Genomic DNA, 16,348 nt, shown 5'->3' with positions numbered 1-16,348 from the left:
ATATTTTAAAATTTTAAGGGGCCATTGGCCCAAGTATAAGTCCATCTCAAATCTTTTAAAAAGGTCCAAGTATGAATCCGTTTCTAATATCTACACACATTTTCAAGGGATTTTGTTTTTGGTTTGATAACTGTATTGTATTATAGCAAACTGCATTATCATCATATTTGGGGATAAGTCTACTTTACAAAAAAGAGATTAAATCAAATGTCAAGGTTTAATTAATAATTCAGACTTACAGGGGCAACATGCATGCCAGCCTTCTTTTCATTAATAAGAAATTGCACTTATTACAAGAAGTTTCTACTTTTTTTTTTTTTTTCCTTGCAGGCTTGAGGAATTTCTGACATTAGAGAGCTTATTGGAGATTGATTTTGTGTCTTTATCATCATACGGCAACTATTTAGGGGTGGAGGGCTTTCAAGAGATGATGAGCTTTAATGACGACTCCTTGGGCTATAATGATCTTCTTTCTTTGCTTCTGCTATAGGCGTTGCTGATGACTTAGCAGGGACAAAGGACAATGAAAGGAAGAGGTCTGCTCCACTAGAATTGGAAGAGATTCGAAAGCATTTTGATGTGCCCATTACAAAAGAAGCAAAGGAGATGAAAGTGGGATTGACGATTTTGAAGAAGAGGAGTAGAGAGCTCAAAATAATGAGATGGCCACACAGGAAAATCAGAAGCTTGAAGTCTCTTATCAACAATATCAAGGTACATATCTACTTAATTTTGGGTTAATTTTTTTATATATATGTACATGAGATCGTAACTTGTTTGATGTTTTTACTGAATGGGTGCGTGCAAGTGAGTGTTTGTAGGAGATGGGCTTGACTAATGAGATAATGATGCTAGAGGAGCATCAAAGGCTTCTAGAGAAAAAGCCAGATATGGAGTTCAGTGAAACTACTAAGAAGCTTAGACAAGCGATTTTCAAAGCAAATTACAAGAAGAAAAGGTGCCTGGTAGCTCACCATATTTGACTAGCTTTTACTTCATATACAGCTAAATAGAGAAGGGGGAAACTATTTTCCATGAAGATATTTTTGACTTTTGGCACACACATTGGGGATTATATAGGAAGAGAATGTAAATAGGATTAGTATATATGATTATTGATCATATTTTGATAGGTGGGTTTGTCATTAATCAAACTGAAGAATTAGATATCTCTATATTATGGTGACGAATTTAATTAGACAATGTTTAAGCAAACATTAGTAACATTAATTAACATCAGATGATATTGAAGTTGGCAGCATCGAAATTTTACTATGTTCAGAAATTAAGCAGTAAATATCATTAAACATTGTTCCTATATACAAATTTCAACCAATTAAAGTAGAGAAGACCACTTGGAGTTGGGGATGTAACCAAATCAACCAGATCAAAAGTTGGCAATTGGCGGCTTGTGTTCTTTGTCAATTTTTCTGCTGCCTACGTTTCCAAAGTCCCACCTGCTTAAAACTTTCATAGATGTTTGTCTGCAGTTACAATAATGCATCATTAAACATCATAAATCTGTAGAAAAATCAAAAGATTCAAGGGGAATGTATACTACTATTTTATAACTTTCAAGAAACACATTCCTCTGCGTTGGATAAATTATTCAAGTAAAATTCCTCCCCTGGAATCAATCAAGAAATTCAATGTCTTCTGAGCAAGAACACCCTTAATCTTCATCAATATATAGCACCATCTATAACTATTGATCATATATTTAACATTAATTATTGTTTTACGTACCCACAAATGTGTTCTTGTAGAAGAGAAACTCAAGAAGCTTGATTTCCTTCTAATCCTTGTGATCTTCACCTTTGTACTAACACCTTCACCACCACCACCACAGCCGCGATCAACAACCGGAGATGTTGAAATATCAACACTACCCTCAACAACCTGTTTGTTCCTTCTGAAACTTCCCCAACGGCTAGACCCAGATATGGCTCCCCCTTTATTGTCTCTTCTGCCCAAGTTCTCAAATCTACTGAACAACGACATTCCTTTCCCAAACGACAAAGACCTAGAGCGAGGAAGGGACTGATGTTGAGCACCCAAATCAGGTACATCAGAGACAGTAGCAGGTGAGGGCACGTTATTGACTCTGGCTTCACATAACATCCTCGGAGGCAATTCCAAGCACCTTGCAGTCTTGGACTTGGGATGCACCTGGTTAGTGGCCAAGGGTCTGGGCTTGCCTGGTGCTTCTTCCCACTGGAATGGAACTGAAGCTAAGGTATGGATTGGTGGGGTCAACATCCCTGCAGGTGACTCTTGTGGCTTGCTTGGAAGGGAAAGCAATGAGAGCTTAGGTGTAGGAGTTGGTTCAGAGCCCATGGTTTTGAATATTTGTTTTCCTTAATTTTTGTGTGTAAAAGATCATGCAGAAGTGATACAGTAGGTAGAAAATAACATATACCCAGATGAAATTCTGATTTTCTGGTCAGGATTATAAGTGGAGGTGGGTGTTTATTATAGATAGAGATTCCTTTTTTTTTTTTGGGTTTATGGAAACATAGAAATTTTATTGGTGGTGAATGTGAATGGTGAGGAAGAAGAAGGAGAACGCTCCTGGCGCTCCTCCTTCACGAGTTTCTTCTCAAAAGTCATAGAGAGAGAGAGAGGAAGAGAAGGAGGGAGGGAGGGAGAGACAAAGACTGATCTTAATTTTTTTTATTGATCATTTTGTTCACCTATTACTTATTATTTTATTTTAATAATATTATAATTTAATATATGTATTGTCAAAACTATATTATAACTTTTAAATAAATTCTTAATTAATTAACATCTCATTTAATAATAATTAATACATCTTTATATTTTATGAAAGTATAAAATATATGTCATTTATTTTTATTAAAAATCATCTTATATTATTATAAAGAGAATAAGATATATAAAATTTATTTTTCATTAACAAAAATATATATCTTTAATTAGTTTATATTAAAAAAAATAAAGTAAAAAAAATCATGCCACACGGTAATTCTTTAAGTATTATTTAAAAAAATTTTAATTTTTAAATACAAAAGCACTTTTAAAAATAAGTATTTGAATTTAAAATAAGTTTTTAGTAAATAATTATTTAGATATATAGATCACAACTTTTAAAAAAATAAAATCTTATTACAAGTAATAAAAGTTAAAGATTTTAAGTTAGAGGGCTTCACTATTTTCTTAATTTAACTAAAATTTTAATTAAAAATAATTGACTTCAGAAATTATATAAGATAGTGAGCATAGTTTTACAATACATGAAACTGTAATTTACAAATTTTCTAAAATTTTTACTATATTTAATAAAATTGTATGAGACAAGATTTTAATCGTTGAAATTGAAAAATGCTTAGATAAAAAAAAGGATTTGATAAAAGTTAATATTTAATATAAAAATATAAATAAGTATTAAAAATACACGTTATGCCATATGACAACGTTTTAAACACCTTATTTATGGGGACTGATTTACTTTGTGGAAATGGGAGCAATGTAACTGTTTTGTTTTATTTTATTTTTAAAAAGTGACGAATAGTCTATAAACATTACATTAAAAAAAATTAAATAAGTCTAATTTAATATTTTGTAAAATAAAATTTTAAATTTCATTTTCAAATTTAAATAAATTAAAAAAAATAGATTTAGGAATCATGGAGTATGCACTATCATATAGTTGGTTGTCGCATACAGCTAGTCTTCTGTCACGTTTAGTGGGCTAAATCATGCTTCTAGAGTGAGTGGCTGCTGAATTTAAGAATTGAGTAGTAAATTTAAGATTTTCAAAAAGTTCTATATTTTTGAAAAAATACTGTAAATATAAAACGTGATGGTTAAATTAATTAAAAATCGATTAATTGTGAAAAAATTAAAAAAGATTACTTTTTTATTTAAAATCAAAAAGTGACGCAATAATCATAAAAAAATAGAAAAAAATTAACATTTTTATCTAATATATTTTGATGATGTGAAATTAAAAATTATAAATATTCACGAAGTCATGACATGTGACTAGTTAAAATTAATTTTAGACATTAATTATAGCCGTAATAAAATTGAAAGGATATACTTTTCTTATACAAAATTATGAAAAAAGTGCAAAGAATTAGGTTTTTTGGCCCAATAGGCCTATCAATTATTTAGTGGCTCATAACCAGCATTAAGAAGCAAAATACATAAAAATTGGAAATACAAATAGCACCAACATTTAACAAGTATACAGATGAGAAAAAAAATGATGTCAACAAAGTTGAAGAGAAACTAAGACCAGCAGAATTTCAATAAAATTAGGTCTCAGTCTACAGCATCAAGAATTAAACCACTGTAACAACTAACATTCTGTACTGGGTCCATTACCAGGTCTACAACATCCCACATGTTCATAGTTGATCAATGAATGACTGGCTTGAGAGGATGAGCTCTTAGGTTTAATAAATCAAGGTGTGAATCAAGCTCTTCATCCAGTTCCCCAACAATGCTTCTGAAATAATCAATGAGGAAAGATCAGAAAAAGCCTCAGTTTAGTATGTAGTGTGAATGCAAAGGAACTAAGAAATTCTGTACTCTTCATCAAACGAAAATATCTATATATTATAAAGTGCAAGAAACAATGAAGAAAGCATTTACATGTTGTCACCCCTTATTATGTACAAACCCAGGACAAGTTGTTGAACGCCTTCCTGCAAATCAATGAATAATTACTTAAGCAGTGTGAGTATTCAAATATCATCTTCAAATATTCAAACTATAAATGATGTTACAACTCAGCAATTACACCATCTAATAAGTAATAGTTCAACACAACTAGCAATATCCCCTTGGGAATTATCAAATTTGTTAGACAACCAATATTAAATAACTGCTACATGTACAGCTTCTTAGACAAGTAAGTATAAAAACCTTAGTAGAATAAACTCGTTCATGAGATTCATCTAGGATGATATTTGTGGCCTGGTCGAAGCCTTTCAAGATCCCCTAAATCAGAAAGCTCTTCGTAATTAAGATGATATTCTAAATTATCACATGATTGCATTAAAGAAATACAAGTAATGAAGCTTTATGGTGCTGCACATGTGACTTACCACTATGTTGCGGCCATCATTGGTTATAACTGAAATTGTTTCTGCACAAAAGGGGAATAATTAAATGATAAGCCCCAGAAGCTAAATGAGTCAATGCCACCGAAGCATGGAGGGATTCCTTCCTCAGCCGTGAAACCAATAAAAATAAAATAAAAGAAAACAGAAACCTAAGCGAAAAAAAGTAGTACAAGGCAAAAGGTAGTCCTGTAAAGCATACTGTTTATGGACCAGCATAGTAAACTTGTAATCTACTTCTACCCGAGCTCATGAAGCCCATGCTTGACTAAATCATATACCTTTCTTTTTTTTCCTAGTAAATCAACTTCAATCAAAGCTCCTTAAATAACGTGTTTGTTAATGATAGTATTTCTGCAGCATATTCATACTCGTACTCATCTTATTTTACAAATACACTTATCATCTAAAGTATTTTAAATTTCCTAAGTGTTTTAGCATGCTTTTCCAAACAGTTTTGATAATGTTTATCAAGTTAAAGATAGCAGTTCTGCAGCATATTTCATATTCATCTGATTTTACAAATTATCTATCATTTTAAGTATTTTTTAAATTTCTATAAGCGTTTAGCATGCTTTTCAGAACAGTTTGTATAACATGTATCACCAGGCTTTCATATTGCTATCAAAATTTCAATTCTCAAAATGCTTACACCTCAATATCTAAATATGTAAACCACATCTGGCATTTTATCACAAGCTTCTAAGTTCCAAAGGAACGAGTCTTGCTACATTTTTTGCCTTTAGAATATACAGGAATGAGAAGACAAATAAAAAGAGTCCTCAAGAATTTGCATACGATCTACAAGAGACTCAAGTCCAGGGCCAGTAGACATTTTGCAAGTCCTGAAGCAGCTGTGAGAAACTCCTTTGCTACAATCGATCTGTCTGCATAAAAGAAAAAAAAAGAGGAGCGGGAGGGGGAGGTGAGGGGCATGAGATCCCAAAACAGAGTATAACTACAATTAATCATCTCTGTCTGGCTAAAACTTTGACAAATACAAATCAACCACAACAGAGCTCCTATAAAGCTACACAGCTTCTGGTTGTCATCATCTTTACTTGCAAAACAAAGTTGCAAATAAGCATCAAAAGAGCAGTTCTTTCAGAACTTGAATTTTCTGAGGAAAATGTAGCATTAGGTGATAACGAATATAATGTGGTCACTGGTTGGATCCTTACCCCTTCCCTTTTCTATTAAAAAAAAAAAAAGTCAATGGCATCATTCATATCTACATAAAATGATAACATGTCGGAGAAAATTATTTTAAAAAATCAGCTCAATATATTTTCAATGGAAAAAATAAAATAATACTTATGAAGCTCCAATAATAAAATTCTAAACAAACAGTACAGATTTTACCAAGAAAATCTTAACAAATTGAAATAGTACCAGTATTTTGCGATACCCTACACATTCAATAGGATCAAATGTCCCTTTAAAAAAGTAATTAATGCCAAAAGCTAACTTATCGCTCAGATTGTAAAAGTTTCATGCAAATGCAAACGCACAATAAAGGAGTTTCTCTTTCTTTAGCTTCTCAATTCCTTGAATTAGCAAAAGCGAAGATCTTCTTGCAAAAAGCAACAAAGAAGGAGCTATATATAAATTTCTTAAAGTAAGAAGTCATGTACCTGAAGATAGTTGATGAAGGCTCTGTAAGTGGAGAAAGACAATGCCTATGTAATCCCCGATTAGTTTCCAGATAAATAACCGGCGGATGTAGCTTCTAGGAGGCAGAGCAATTTCAGGAAATGACTTTGGGTTCACTTTCTTATATGGCCTTTCCCAATTTTATGCCCTTGTGATACCTATTTTAAAATGCGACGCCGTTTAACCAAATTGCCGCCGGCAGTTCTCTAACCGCTTATTTTTTAAAAAATATATATTTTTATTTTGAGCGGGCTAAACAAAACCTTTCAGGACTGTACATTAAATTTTCACTTATAATAATAATAATAATAATAATTGGTTGATTGGGTTTTAAACTAATAAAACAAAGATTAATTTATTATACATTAAATTTTTACTAATAATAATAATAATTAAAACTTTATTATCAATTTACAAGTAAAGCAGATGTATCAAACAGGCTTGTAGTCATATATAAGCAACGAACGACTCATATAAATAGGATTACTCTGATCATTAAACAGAGTTGAAGGTTGTTTCAAATAACTAAATTAACGGTTCCACAGCTTCCAGGTACACGCCAGGTCACCGACCTACTTCAGCATTAAAATAAAAGCTTTTGCAGATTATTGATTATTAATTTCGTAATCCTAAAGCTACACGGATTGTAATATCAAATTCCATATTTTCTATTCAAGAAACAAAACCCCGTCTCTTTGTTCATCGCTTGCTACTTGCTTTTTCTTCAACGATGTCTGTCGTCCCTGTGGTGGCCATATTCTCCTCCTCAGCCGCTGCTCCTCGAAGGCCAAAACATGATTCTAACTGGTATTCTATGATCAAACGACCCAGTGCTTTTAAGAGGAAAAATAGAGGCCCTTCGTTCATTCCAAAATGCCTACTACTTTAGAAGCCTCTCATGGAGTTTCATGGATTAGAATCTGCTTGCTTGGTGAAGGAGGCTTCGGTTCTGTCTTTTTTGCTAAAACAAGATCAACCATCGATCAAGAAACTCAGTTCCCTTCTAAGATGGCTGTAAAATCTGCAGTTATGGATCAATTGTCTTCATTAAAACATGAGAAACGAGTCCTCTGTCATCTTGGTCCCAGTCCTTGCGTGGTTCAATGTTACGGCGATGAAGTTACGTACATGGCCAATGGGGTGAGCATATATTACTCTTGGAGTACTGTTGTGGGCTTAGTTTAGGACGGCAAATAAAATTATCTGGTTTTGGGTTGGCCGAGTCTGATATTAAGTATTATTCAAGAGACATTTTCCGAGGGTTGAAGCACATTCACTGTGGTGGTTACATCCATTGCGATATCAAGCCGGATAACATTTTGCCGGTGCCTGGCAGCGGAGAAAGGAAATGAACTTTTGTAGCAAAAATTGCAGACTGGGGTTGCCACATAACTAATCTAGAATCTTTCTGCTCAGTGAACAACGATATTTGTATTCTGTGTATATTGGATCATATTTATTAATAGACCAATTGCCTGAAACTCACACCAGTAAAAGATTTGAAGACAATGTGCTATTGCAATAAACTTGTGTGATTTTCCTGTACAGATTTGATTATATGTATGTATCAGCATGACACCCTTGTTTATCCTTGTCTTCATGTTGTTTTGTTTATGCTTCTAACTCTGCATTCGTATCATCCCTTCACAAGCCAGCGTTCCCTCAAGATCTCCTATAATTCGAGCAATTCGAACTTCAAGACCTCTTTGAACTTCCTGAAACAGAGTTCTTATGCTTTCAGTAAAACGCTTCATGTCAAAGGTAATAGACTTGTCAAGCTCCTCAGAGACACAGGCAAAGCCAGAAGCAATCTTGGACTGAACTTCAATCAACTTTTGTCCTGTTGCAACCATATATCTCTGAAGCTGAAATGTTTCTTCAAGAAAATGCTCTAATGTTTTAGTTTCTCCCTTTGTTCTTAATAAACTGGAATCTCCACTTTTGTCTACATCATTATCATGCTGTGAATAATTAAGGGAAAGGAGAAAAGCAAATCAGCAAATAGCTCTAGTCAAAACATTTGTAATTCTTAAAATGCACCAATTTAGAATAGAGCTTACCATCCTCTTGCAAAGTTCATCAGTCCTGCCTTGCAGGGATTGATACCTGCTGATTTGTTTATTAAGCAAAGACATCAACAATGGGAAGCCTTTTATCCCATTCTGAGTACCATCTTTGCTTTTTGTATCTTCTCCAATTTGTTGCTTTCCTGTCAGTCTCTCAAGCATTACAAGTTGCTGCTTCAGCCTCTTGATCTTGTAAGAAACTCCAAGGGCTTGAAGATCCATCCTCCCTGGTGAGTTATTTAACTTTATCAATGGCTGGCTAGGCAAAGGTGACTTTGTAGTATCAACGACCACTGGACTCGCACTTTTGTCCTCCACTGGAGCCTCATTAGATACATCCTTCTCTTCTTCAAACTCCTTTTCAGGAGATTGAACAATGAAAATAACATTTTTGGACTGGTTATTGGGGGTTATTTCTCCTTTCTCTGCTTCTTTTTCTTGAGAAGTTACGATTAAATCTGCTTTTGTCTCTTGATCCCTCTCGGTAGATTCTGTCTTTACAATATTAACACTGAAGGCATCATGGGCTGATGTTGGATCAGATAGAGATGATTCGAAGTCCGTCTTCTGGCTAATATGAAGTTTTGTTTGCACCATGAATTGCTCTTTTAAGGCTTTTAGTTCTTCTTGCCTTTCTAATAACAACTCTTCCAATTTCATGTTCTCATGCCTGAGCTGTGACAAATCCTGGCTCAGTCCTTCCACATGAGACTGCAGTCGCTTTGATTCTATTTCCATGCTTAGCATTTGCCAACGAAAAGCTTCTAATTTCTCATCCTTGAGTCGCATCTGTTCTGCAAAAGCATCTATTTCTAGATGATGCCTGTTCTCAATTGTGGATGCATACTTTTCCGCTTCTGAGTGAACCCAACCTTCCAACCGCTTGATGTCAGCCATAATTGCTTCAATAAAAAGAACAGGAAAGGGATGAAAACATAGAAAAATGGGATCTAGCAAATAAATGATCCAATCTTAACCCTAATGATTGGATTTCAAGAATGAATATCATATCAATTATGGATATCAAAATTAGCCATACAATACCAAAAGGCAGGATATGTTCATTTATAAGTATAGAGAAATGTAGACTTCTTTTTTCCCATACCTAGTTCATCATTTACTTCTGAGTAGCTCTCAGGAAGATTAGCAAAAACTTCTGCATCCTTTCCAAACTCAGGATTCTCGTACTCGAGGACATACTCAGCAGGCTGAGTTCTCACTTTCCCAATTTGTGATGTCCCTCTTGCAATTGAAGGATCATCTAGTCTTGAATTGGCTTGGCGAGCAAACATACTTCTCAATGAATGCCTCTCATGTTTAGACTCAGATGCTACTCTCCACCTTTCTGTTTCTAGTTCAGCTTGCTTCCTCTTTGTCTTGGATAGTTTAACCTCCTTTAGGAGCATTTGCTTCTCAGCTGTATCCATTTTGGATTTCCTCAGCATTGCAGACAAGATCTTATCTTTCTGTTCCAAATCTCTCCGCATCTTTACAACTTCCATGGAAAGTTTTTGGGTCAACAGAACTGACTCCTCTTTCTGCTCTAAGACCAAAGCAATCTCTTGCCTTTTAGCTTCAAGTTGCCTAAGTGCCCTACCCAGCTCTGCTTCGAGCTGTCTCTGGTTAGATACCAGCTCAAGAAAAGCAGTCTTATGTTTCCAAAGATCAGTAGAATACTCTTGAGCTTCTCGCTTTGCAGTTTCTCTCAACTCTTCTAAAACATCTTCAGCCTTTCTCAACTTTTTTTCTAATTCCTTCCTCTTATGCTCCTCTTCCTCTAATGCCTTATCCTTAGCCTGCACCAAAATCTCCATCTCTTTCAGTTTATCATTTATTTCAGAAATAGCTTCTTCTTTCCTTTTTTGAAGAACCCTCAATTCGTTCATAAGAGCTCCACCATGCTGCCTGAGATTCTTCCTTTCAATCAACCATCTCTGCTCTTGTGATGCAAAGATGCCAACGACTTTCTCATTTGCCTTTGCATCCTCACGCCTCATTTGCTTAAGCTCTTTGATCTCTTTCTCTGCAGTCTCAAGCTTATGAAGAAGCTTATACTGCTCACTATTTGCTCCTTCTCTCTGGATTCTCCACACAAGCAATCCCAAGAGTTGGGCACTTCCTTGAAGCATTTTATCACATAACTCAGACCATCTTTCTTCTTCCTTCTCAGGTCTTGATAAAACCTTGAGAGCGAAAAAAGCACAAGAAACTCCAAAATAAATTGGATAGAAGCTATCACTCTTCCCTTCTGAGACAATTAAATATGATCCAGAAACCCCCTCTTCATCCATTAGGAACTCCCTTCCCTTTCTACAGAAAATATAAGGTATTAAAAGTTAGAACCCAATTGAAAGGATAAAAAATACTACTAATAAAGGAAAAAAAAATCAAAACTTCAGCTGTTCTGTGTCAAGAAAAGAAAAGAAAAAAATATCATAAGATGTATTTATTGAAGAACTGTAGTCATATAGTATGGTACAAATAATTGAGGCATAAAATCTCACAATAATTGAGCAAAAAATAATGCAAAGTACATTTAAAGCAAACAAGAAGACAGAAAGAAAATCAAGAATAAATAATTTCTGTAACTCACAGAAGGTCAGAAACAAAGGCAAAACAGCTCCTTTCTTTCTTCAACTCAAAATCAGAGGGCACGCAAACTTTAAGGGAAAAGAAATTATAGCCTTAAAGACAGCAGTGTTCTCTTTCAGTGGAGATCTCAAGAACCGCCAATTTCACCCAACAGCAGAAAAACCTGTACTGCATTTATGATTTGGAAGTTATCCATCAAAATTTTGGTCAGAGAATGCCAAAAGCATGTCTAATATCTACACGTGTCTAAAGACAACAAAATCAGAAATAAATTTAAAAAAGATCGAAATACTGTAACGGAATAGAAGAAAACAATCAAAAGTTTCCCTGGTTTTCAGTGAAAGAATGACCCAAGTAATTCCCCATTTCCACTACTTTCTCTTCCTCACCAACCTTTTTTTTCTCTTCCTTTCTTTGTTCAGCTCAGGGAATGACTGTTATAGGAAACAAAGCACTAGATTCCAGCTAGTTTGTCTCCATTACTAAATAAGATACAAGAGTTGAAGAAGATAAAAAAAAGAAGCACGTCTCTATCAGACACTCCTTGGAATATTGTATTTTTCCAGAGAGGCTTGGCTGTCTGATATCATATGCAGTATAAATTTATAATTAAAAAAATATTTACAGAGAAGCAAATAATGATTCTTTTGCGGTTAGTATAAATTAAAAGTTTCCCTTCTGTGATTTCTTACTTTTGAGACTAATGAAAAGGAAAATTTTCCTAGTTTTTTTTCTTTTTGTCAGAGGAAAATTTTCCTAGTTGATTGATTACACATCTCATAAATATCTAATAAATTAGTCAATATCCAGTATGGTCTCAACTCCCAATGCATGTAAAAAGATGAACCACATAAACTTAATATGTATGGACCACATTATCATGTAATTTCTTACTGTTGTTAGCTTGTAGCCGCTTGCTAGTTGCTACAACAGCAAGTAGTTATTCCACTAAAATAGGCAAAACCCATGACGATTCTCATAGTAAACAAAGAATAAAGAAAATAAGAAACACTTTTCAACACCAAACACTTGGTGAAAAGTTGAAAAGGGAAAAACCCAACTACGGTTCGTCAACAACTCCTTGAAACTCAAGAAAAAAAATGATACCCTTTTGCTTAATTTTACTTGTTATCTGGTAGAACAGATGGATATACGTTTCAACTACGCATAAAAAATCAATGATTGGCTACTTTTATGTACAGTACCTGAGAAATTAAGGGCAGATCAAGTAGACTGAAATTGGTGAGGAGCAAAAGGTGCAAATAGAAACAGCAAGCAATGAAGAAAGTGGAGGTTAATTCATAGGCATTATGATGGAGCCACCTAAGAAACCAAGTCTTCATGGGTCCAAAGAGAGATTGCAGATTGGCCTGTATCCTGAGCTCAATTTGCTTCCCTGGTTGAGACCTGTAAAGCAAGAAACTTGTTGAAGAAAAGCTATACAAAAGTACATACCCATTTTATTAAACTAGTCCTTTTATAAAGGGATTCATATAACGACAATATTGATCTCCCAGAATTTTATATTCCTTCCCAAGATCTGCCCTCGGAATCTGGGCTTTGATGGATGCAGGATTCAATTGATTATAATGAAAGCAAAGCAATTTCTCTCTCTCCCCTTGAGAAATACTGAATCAAATAGATCATGTATAAATGTATTTCAGTACATAAAAAAAAACATTTTGTTTTAAAAATAAAATAATTATCATATGGGTTTTGTAGTACAGAAAATTATAATAAAAGAATAAGAAAATTAATGGTGGAAATTTGTAGTAAAGATATTGATGTAGAATGCATGGATTAAGTTGAGACTGAAAATATAAATGATCTAATGAAAGTAATGTAATGTGAGGATGGATGGGGTCCCTTATGAGTTGTGACTTGTACGATTGTTCTGCCTTCCAACTAATATTTCAGAATAATTTGCCATTTGCCCGTTTTTTGCTCAATTCTCATTCTATATACTTTTATAATTTAACATCATACTTAAAAATCCTTGCATTATTATTATAATTTACTTAAAAAATAATATTAAGAAATATTTTAAATGGTATTACGTCATCGTTGATGATGTAAAATGAATATTTACCATTATGCATTTATTTATATATTTAAATTTTAGTGTCAATTTAAAATTTCAAAAAATAAAATGAGTTGTTCAACATTTTTTTTTTAAATTTCGCTAGAAAACAACGCCGGGGAGAGTTGACGCCCTGTGTCACAGTCACACGCATAGGCCCCATCCCACGTGGTATTAGAACCCAATCCGGAGGAATATCATATGATTAAGAGTGTGATGGAGGGATTGAAAATAATGGCCAATAAATAGGAAAAGAAATGACTACTCTTAATAATAATAATAATAATAATTTAATTTTATAATATCATATCCAAATAAAACACTACGGTTTTGATTTTTATTTTAAAAAAAATATAGAGAGGGAACAATACATGAGAGATGGTTTGAAAATGATGCATTTTGAATTAATTATATATGAATGATCTTAGAAGCACAGTTGCAAATTGACATTTTTCACTAATTTATAAAGGAAATTCAGCAAAGCACCAACAGAAATACGCATTTACCAAATTATATAATTGCTTAAACATTATTATAATTTTGTGAAAAGCATGTTTGAATGAAGACAAAATTAATGCTATCTTCAAAGACTTCGTTTTAGGTTTAACTTAGGGGGATGTCCAATCGCTTGGTTGTCCATCTCAGCCTACCACTACCTTTTTGCTAGATTATTTTCTTTGTTTTTTCTTTTTAACTAGTTTCTTTATACATAATTTAAAGTTTTCCTTTTGAAATAGGATTTGTTTTTTGTAAATAAGGAGATTTTTACGGTCTCTATAAATTTTTTTTATATCGACATTATCTATATAATTTTTTTTAAATTAAAATTAAAAATTAAAAAAATAATATATGAAATTTCTTATATTTACTCATGTACACTCATCACCAATCTAAATTTATAAATACAAATATATAAAATTTATATAAAATTTTATATATTTAAATTATAAATTTACCTATAATTATCTAGAATGGAATTGATAGTGAAACTTGATTATGTTTGGCTTCAAAAATTATCAATACTGAAATTATTGAATTTCCCTATCAAATTACGTAAGATACCCAAAATAAACGCAACATATCCATTGATTTTTTTTTTCAATTTATTTTAGTTAAAAATTGGAGCAAAAAGAACAAAAAAAATATAGGGGAAAATTTATCTTAATTCGATTAGGTAGGATGATCTTAAAAGAATATTCAAATTTTATACTCAAGTTCTATCAATGTCGATGAATGCCAACGGCACTCAGCAATCAATGCAATAAATTACAATGCAAGAGGGCAATTTAAGTCTGATTAAGTTATAATATCTCCTATTAATAAATTTTAATTTATTAATATTAAAATTATTTTCTTTTGAAAATGAAAATCAAAAATTAAAATAATAGAATATGAATTTATCATTCCACTAAATTAGTAAATGCATTGAAATTATCTTTATAATCAAAATATTTTTAAGTTTAAATCTTAATCAAAATTAATGACATAAAAAAATAATAATCAGTTTAAATTAAATTTAAAAATCAATTCAAGTCGATGGTTCAATGAATCATAAAAGTGATGAACTATATTGTGGAGGCTGATTGATTAGGGGTCTCCTCACGAGGCCTTAAACCGGACCAGAACTATCGGTATCCCTTGAACCGATGCCAAAAGAAAAGCTACTTTCTTAATATTTCAAACACGTCTCTTAAATTTTTATAATAATGTATAATTTTACTCATTACAAAACTAACTTAATTATTAAATTTAATTTTTAGTAAATACGATTTCTCATTTGCTGCATCTTATATTTCGATAAATAATATTTTAACAATTTATTATTTTAATATGTAAAAATAATACACCATGTAATTTATTTTATCCATTGGACTACAGTTTAACATTATTTTACATAAAATATGAAATTTAATAATGCTGTGTGCTATCTATTTTATAATTAGACAACATATTCCTTTTATTTAGCCATACGTTATTAATAATTAACATAAAAATAGTAAAAGGCGAAAGAGAAATGGAGAGAAAAGTGAGAAACAGAATTTTGATCGATAACGATTTTATCTGCCTTTCTGATAGGGGAAGTCAGGTTTTGGTTTCTTCCGGCGTGGGTCTCTTGGCTTTGTTCCGTAGGATCTGAATATTGTTTGTGATTTTAATTCTGCATGTTGTGGGTTTTATTTGTTTAGGTTTTGAGTGTGCTATTGGTGAGATTGAGATTTGGCTTTGTCTTGGGGCCTTTTGAATATCGCTTCCCCTATTTGATTGAGTGTCGTCAAATGCTTTTGTGCAAGCTGATGGAATAGGCATCAGAGAGATGTTGACAGTTCCCGATTCCTCTATAATTATGATAGACTAAGATTATTGTGACACTAACTTTTTCCTTTATTTATTCTCGATGTCGTCTATGATTATGATAGATTAAAATTATTGTGACACTAATTTCTTCCTTTATTAGTTCTCAATGTCGTCTCTCTATGGCTGAGTCAAAATATTATATTTATTCATTGTTTTTCTTTTGGTTGTAATTGGATTTTTTTTTTAGTTTGATGCTTGATTGCTTTGTGGTATTGTTGTTTTGTTCCTCTCATGCACTGTTGGTTTATGTTGTTGGCATTGCGGAGGACGATCAACACAGCTATCAATATAGTCGATGGACAGTTAGTAGTTAGAGAGGATATTTTTTTTGATTTAATTTAAAATTAAATTAAATCGAATAAATTAAAAATTAAAATTTTAAAATATATAAAAATTAAAATAAATTAATTTTAAATAAAAATTAATTTAAATTGAAACAATTTAATTTGATTTAAATTTAGTTTGATTTAATTAATTAAATTTTTATTTTTTATATATTATTTTTAATA

General features: G+C 32.5%; 5 protein-coding genes across 6 annotated transcripts; 2 read left to right on the top strand and 3 right to left on the bottom strand.

The window, feature by feature from the left end:
• The first annotated feature begins 207 nt into the window (after positions 1–207).
• Positions 208–983, top strand: LOC110610526 (protein RKD4). The gene is made up of 4 exons (XM_021750489.2): positions 208–215; positions 331–395; positions 467–714; positions 822–983. The coding sequence occupies exons 1-4, from the start codon at positions 208–210 to the stop codon at positions 981–983; spliced, it is 483 nt and encodes a 160-aa protein (XP_021606181.2).
• A 359-nt stretch (positions 984–1,342) lies between these two features.
• On the bottom strand, positions 1,343–2,656 carry LOC110621831 (uncharacterized protein At4g00950). The gene is made up of 2 exons (XM_021766131.2): positions 1,747–2,656; positions 1,343–1,484 (listed from the first exon to the last, which is right to left on the bottom strand). The coding sequence occupies exons 1-2, from the start codon at positions 2,335–2,337 to the stop codon at positions 1,422–1,424; spliced, it is 654 nt and encodes a 217-aa protein (XP_021621823.1). The 5' UTR covers positions 2,338–2,656; the 3' UTR covers positions 1,343–1,421.
• Positions 2,657–4,160: 1,504 nt separating this feature from the next.
• On the bottom strand, positions 4,161–6,885 carry LOC110618655 (sm-like protein LSM8). Its single transcript, XM_021761845.2, has 6 exons — positions 6,728–6,885; positions 5,892–5,980; positions 5,079–5,119; positions 4,897–4,971; positions 4,624–4,676; positions 4,161–4,477 (listed from the first exon to the last, which is right to left on the bottom strand). The coding sequence occupies exons 2-6, from the start codon at positions 5,926–5,928 to the stop codon at positions 4,387–4,389; spliced, it is 297 nt and encodes a 98-aa protein (XP_021617537.1). The 5' UTR covers positions 5,929–5,980; positions 6,728–6,885; the 3' UTR covers positions 4,161–4,386.
• Positions 6,886–7,445: 560 nt separating this feature from the next.
• Positions 7,446–8,209, top strand: LOC110610521 (mitogen-activated protein kinase kinase kinase 20). The gene is given in 2 exon segments (XM_043960917.1): positions 7,446–7,896; positions 7,899–8,209. Coding segments are annotated over 2 exon segments (588 nt in total). The 5' UTR covers positions 7,446–7,619.
• On the bottom strand, positions 8,183–13,305 carry LOC110602515 (interaptin). 2 transcript variants are annotated; one of them, XM_021740089.2, is made up of 5 exons: positions 12,610–13,305; positions 11,406–11,572; positions 9,918–11,122; positions 8,807–9,714; positions 8,183–8,707 (listed from the first exon to the last, which is right to left on the bottom strand). In XM_021740089.2, exons 3-5 carry the CDS (start codon positions 11,101–11,103, stop codon positions 8,366–8,368), a joined length of 2,436 nt encoding a protein of 811 aa, XP_021595781.1. In that variant the 5' UTR covers positions 11,104–11,122; positions 11,406–11,572; positions 12,610–13,305; the 3' UTR covers positions 8,183–8,365. The 2 variants fall into 2 exon arrangements, with proteins under 2 accessions (XP_021595781.1, XP_021595857.1); XM_021740165.2 differs by having other exon boundaries at positions 11,406–11,567.
• Positions 13,306–16,348: the final 3,043 nt, after the last annotated feature.

Source organism: Manihot esculenta, chromosome 1, assembly GCF_001659605.2.
Source record: "Manihot esculenta cultivar AM560-2 chromosome 1, M.esculenta_v8, whole genome shotgun sequence".
In the NCBI taxonomy this organism is placed as follows: domain Eukaryota; kingdom Viridiplantae; phylum Streptophyta; class Magnoliopsida; order Malpighiales; family Euphorbiaceae; genus Manihot; species Manihot esculenta.
The sequence above is the reverse complement of the archived record's forward strand: the minus strand, read 5'-3'. Positions and strand labels throughout refer to the sequence as shown.

Bases quoted from the DNA above. Each gene is read 5' to 3' on its own strand.
- LOC110621831 (XM_021766131.2), bottom strand. From the start codon at position 2,337: ATGGGCTCTGAACCAACTCCTACACCTAAGCTCTCATTGCTTTCCCTT. The intron at 1,485-1,746 runs GTACGTAAAACA...TTGTAACTGCAG, and splicing joins CTACAAGAACACATTTGTGG to ACAAACATCTATGAAAGTTT.
- LOC110602515 (XM_021740089.2), bottom strand. From the start codon at position 11,103: ATGGATGAAGAGGGGGTTTCTGGATCATATTTAATTGTCTCAGAAGGG. The intron at 9,715-9,917 runs GTATGGGAAAAA...TTTTTATTGAAG, and splicing joins AGAAGTAAATGATGAACTAG to CAATTATGGCTGACATCAAG. The intron at 8,708-8,806 runs GTAAGCTCTATT...AATTATTCACAG, and splicing joins ATGAACTTTGCAAGAGGATG to CATGATAATGATGTAGACAA.
- LOC110618655 (XM_021761845.2), bottom strand. From the start codon at position 5,928: ATGTCTACTGGCCCTGGACTTGAGTCTCTTGTAGATC. The intron at 4,677-4,896 runs GTTTTTATACTT...ATTGATTTGCAG, and splicing joins AACGAGTTTATTCTACTAAG to GAAGGCGTTCAACAACTTGT. The intron at 4,478-4,623 runs GTAAATGCTTTC...TGATTATTTCAG, and splicing joins ATAATAAGGGGTGACAACAT to AAGCATTGTTGGGGAACTGG.
- LOC110610526 (XM_021750489.2), top strand. The intron at 396-466 runs GCAACTATTTAG...GGCTATAATGAT, and splicing joins TGTGTCTTTATCATCATACG to CTTCTTTCTTTGCTTCTGCT. The intron at 715-821 runs GTACATATCTAC...GAGTGTTTGTAG, and splicing joins CTCTTATCAACAATATCAAG to GAGATGGGCTTGACTAATGA.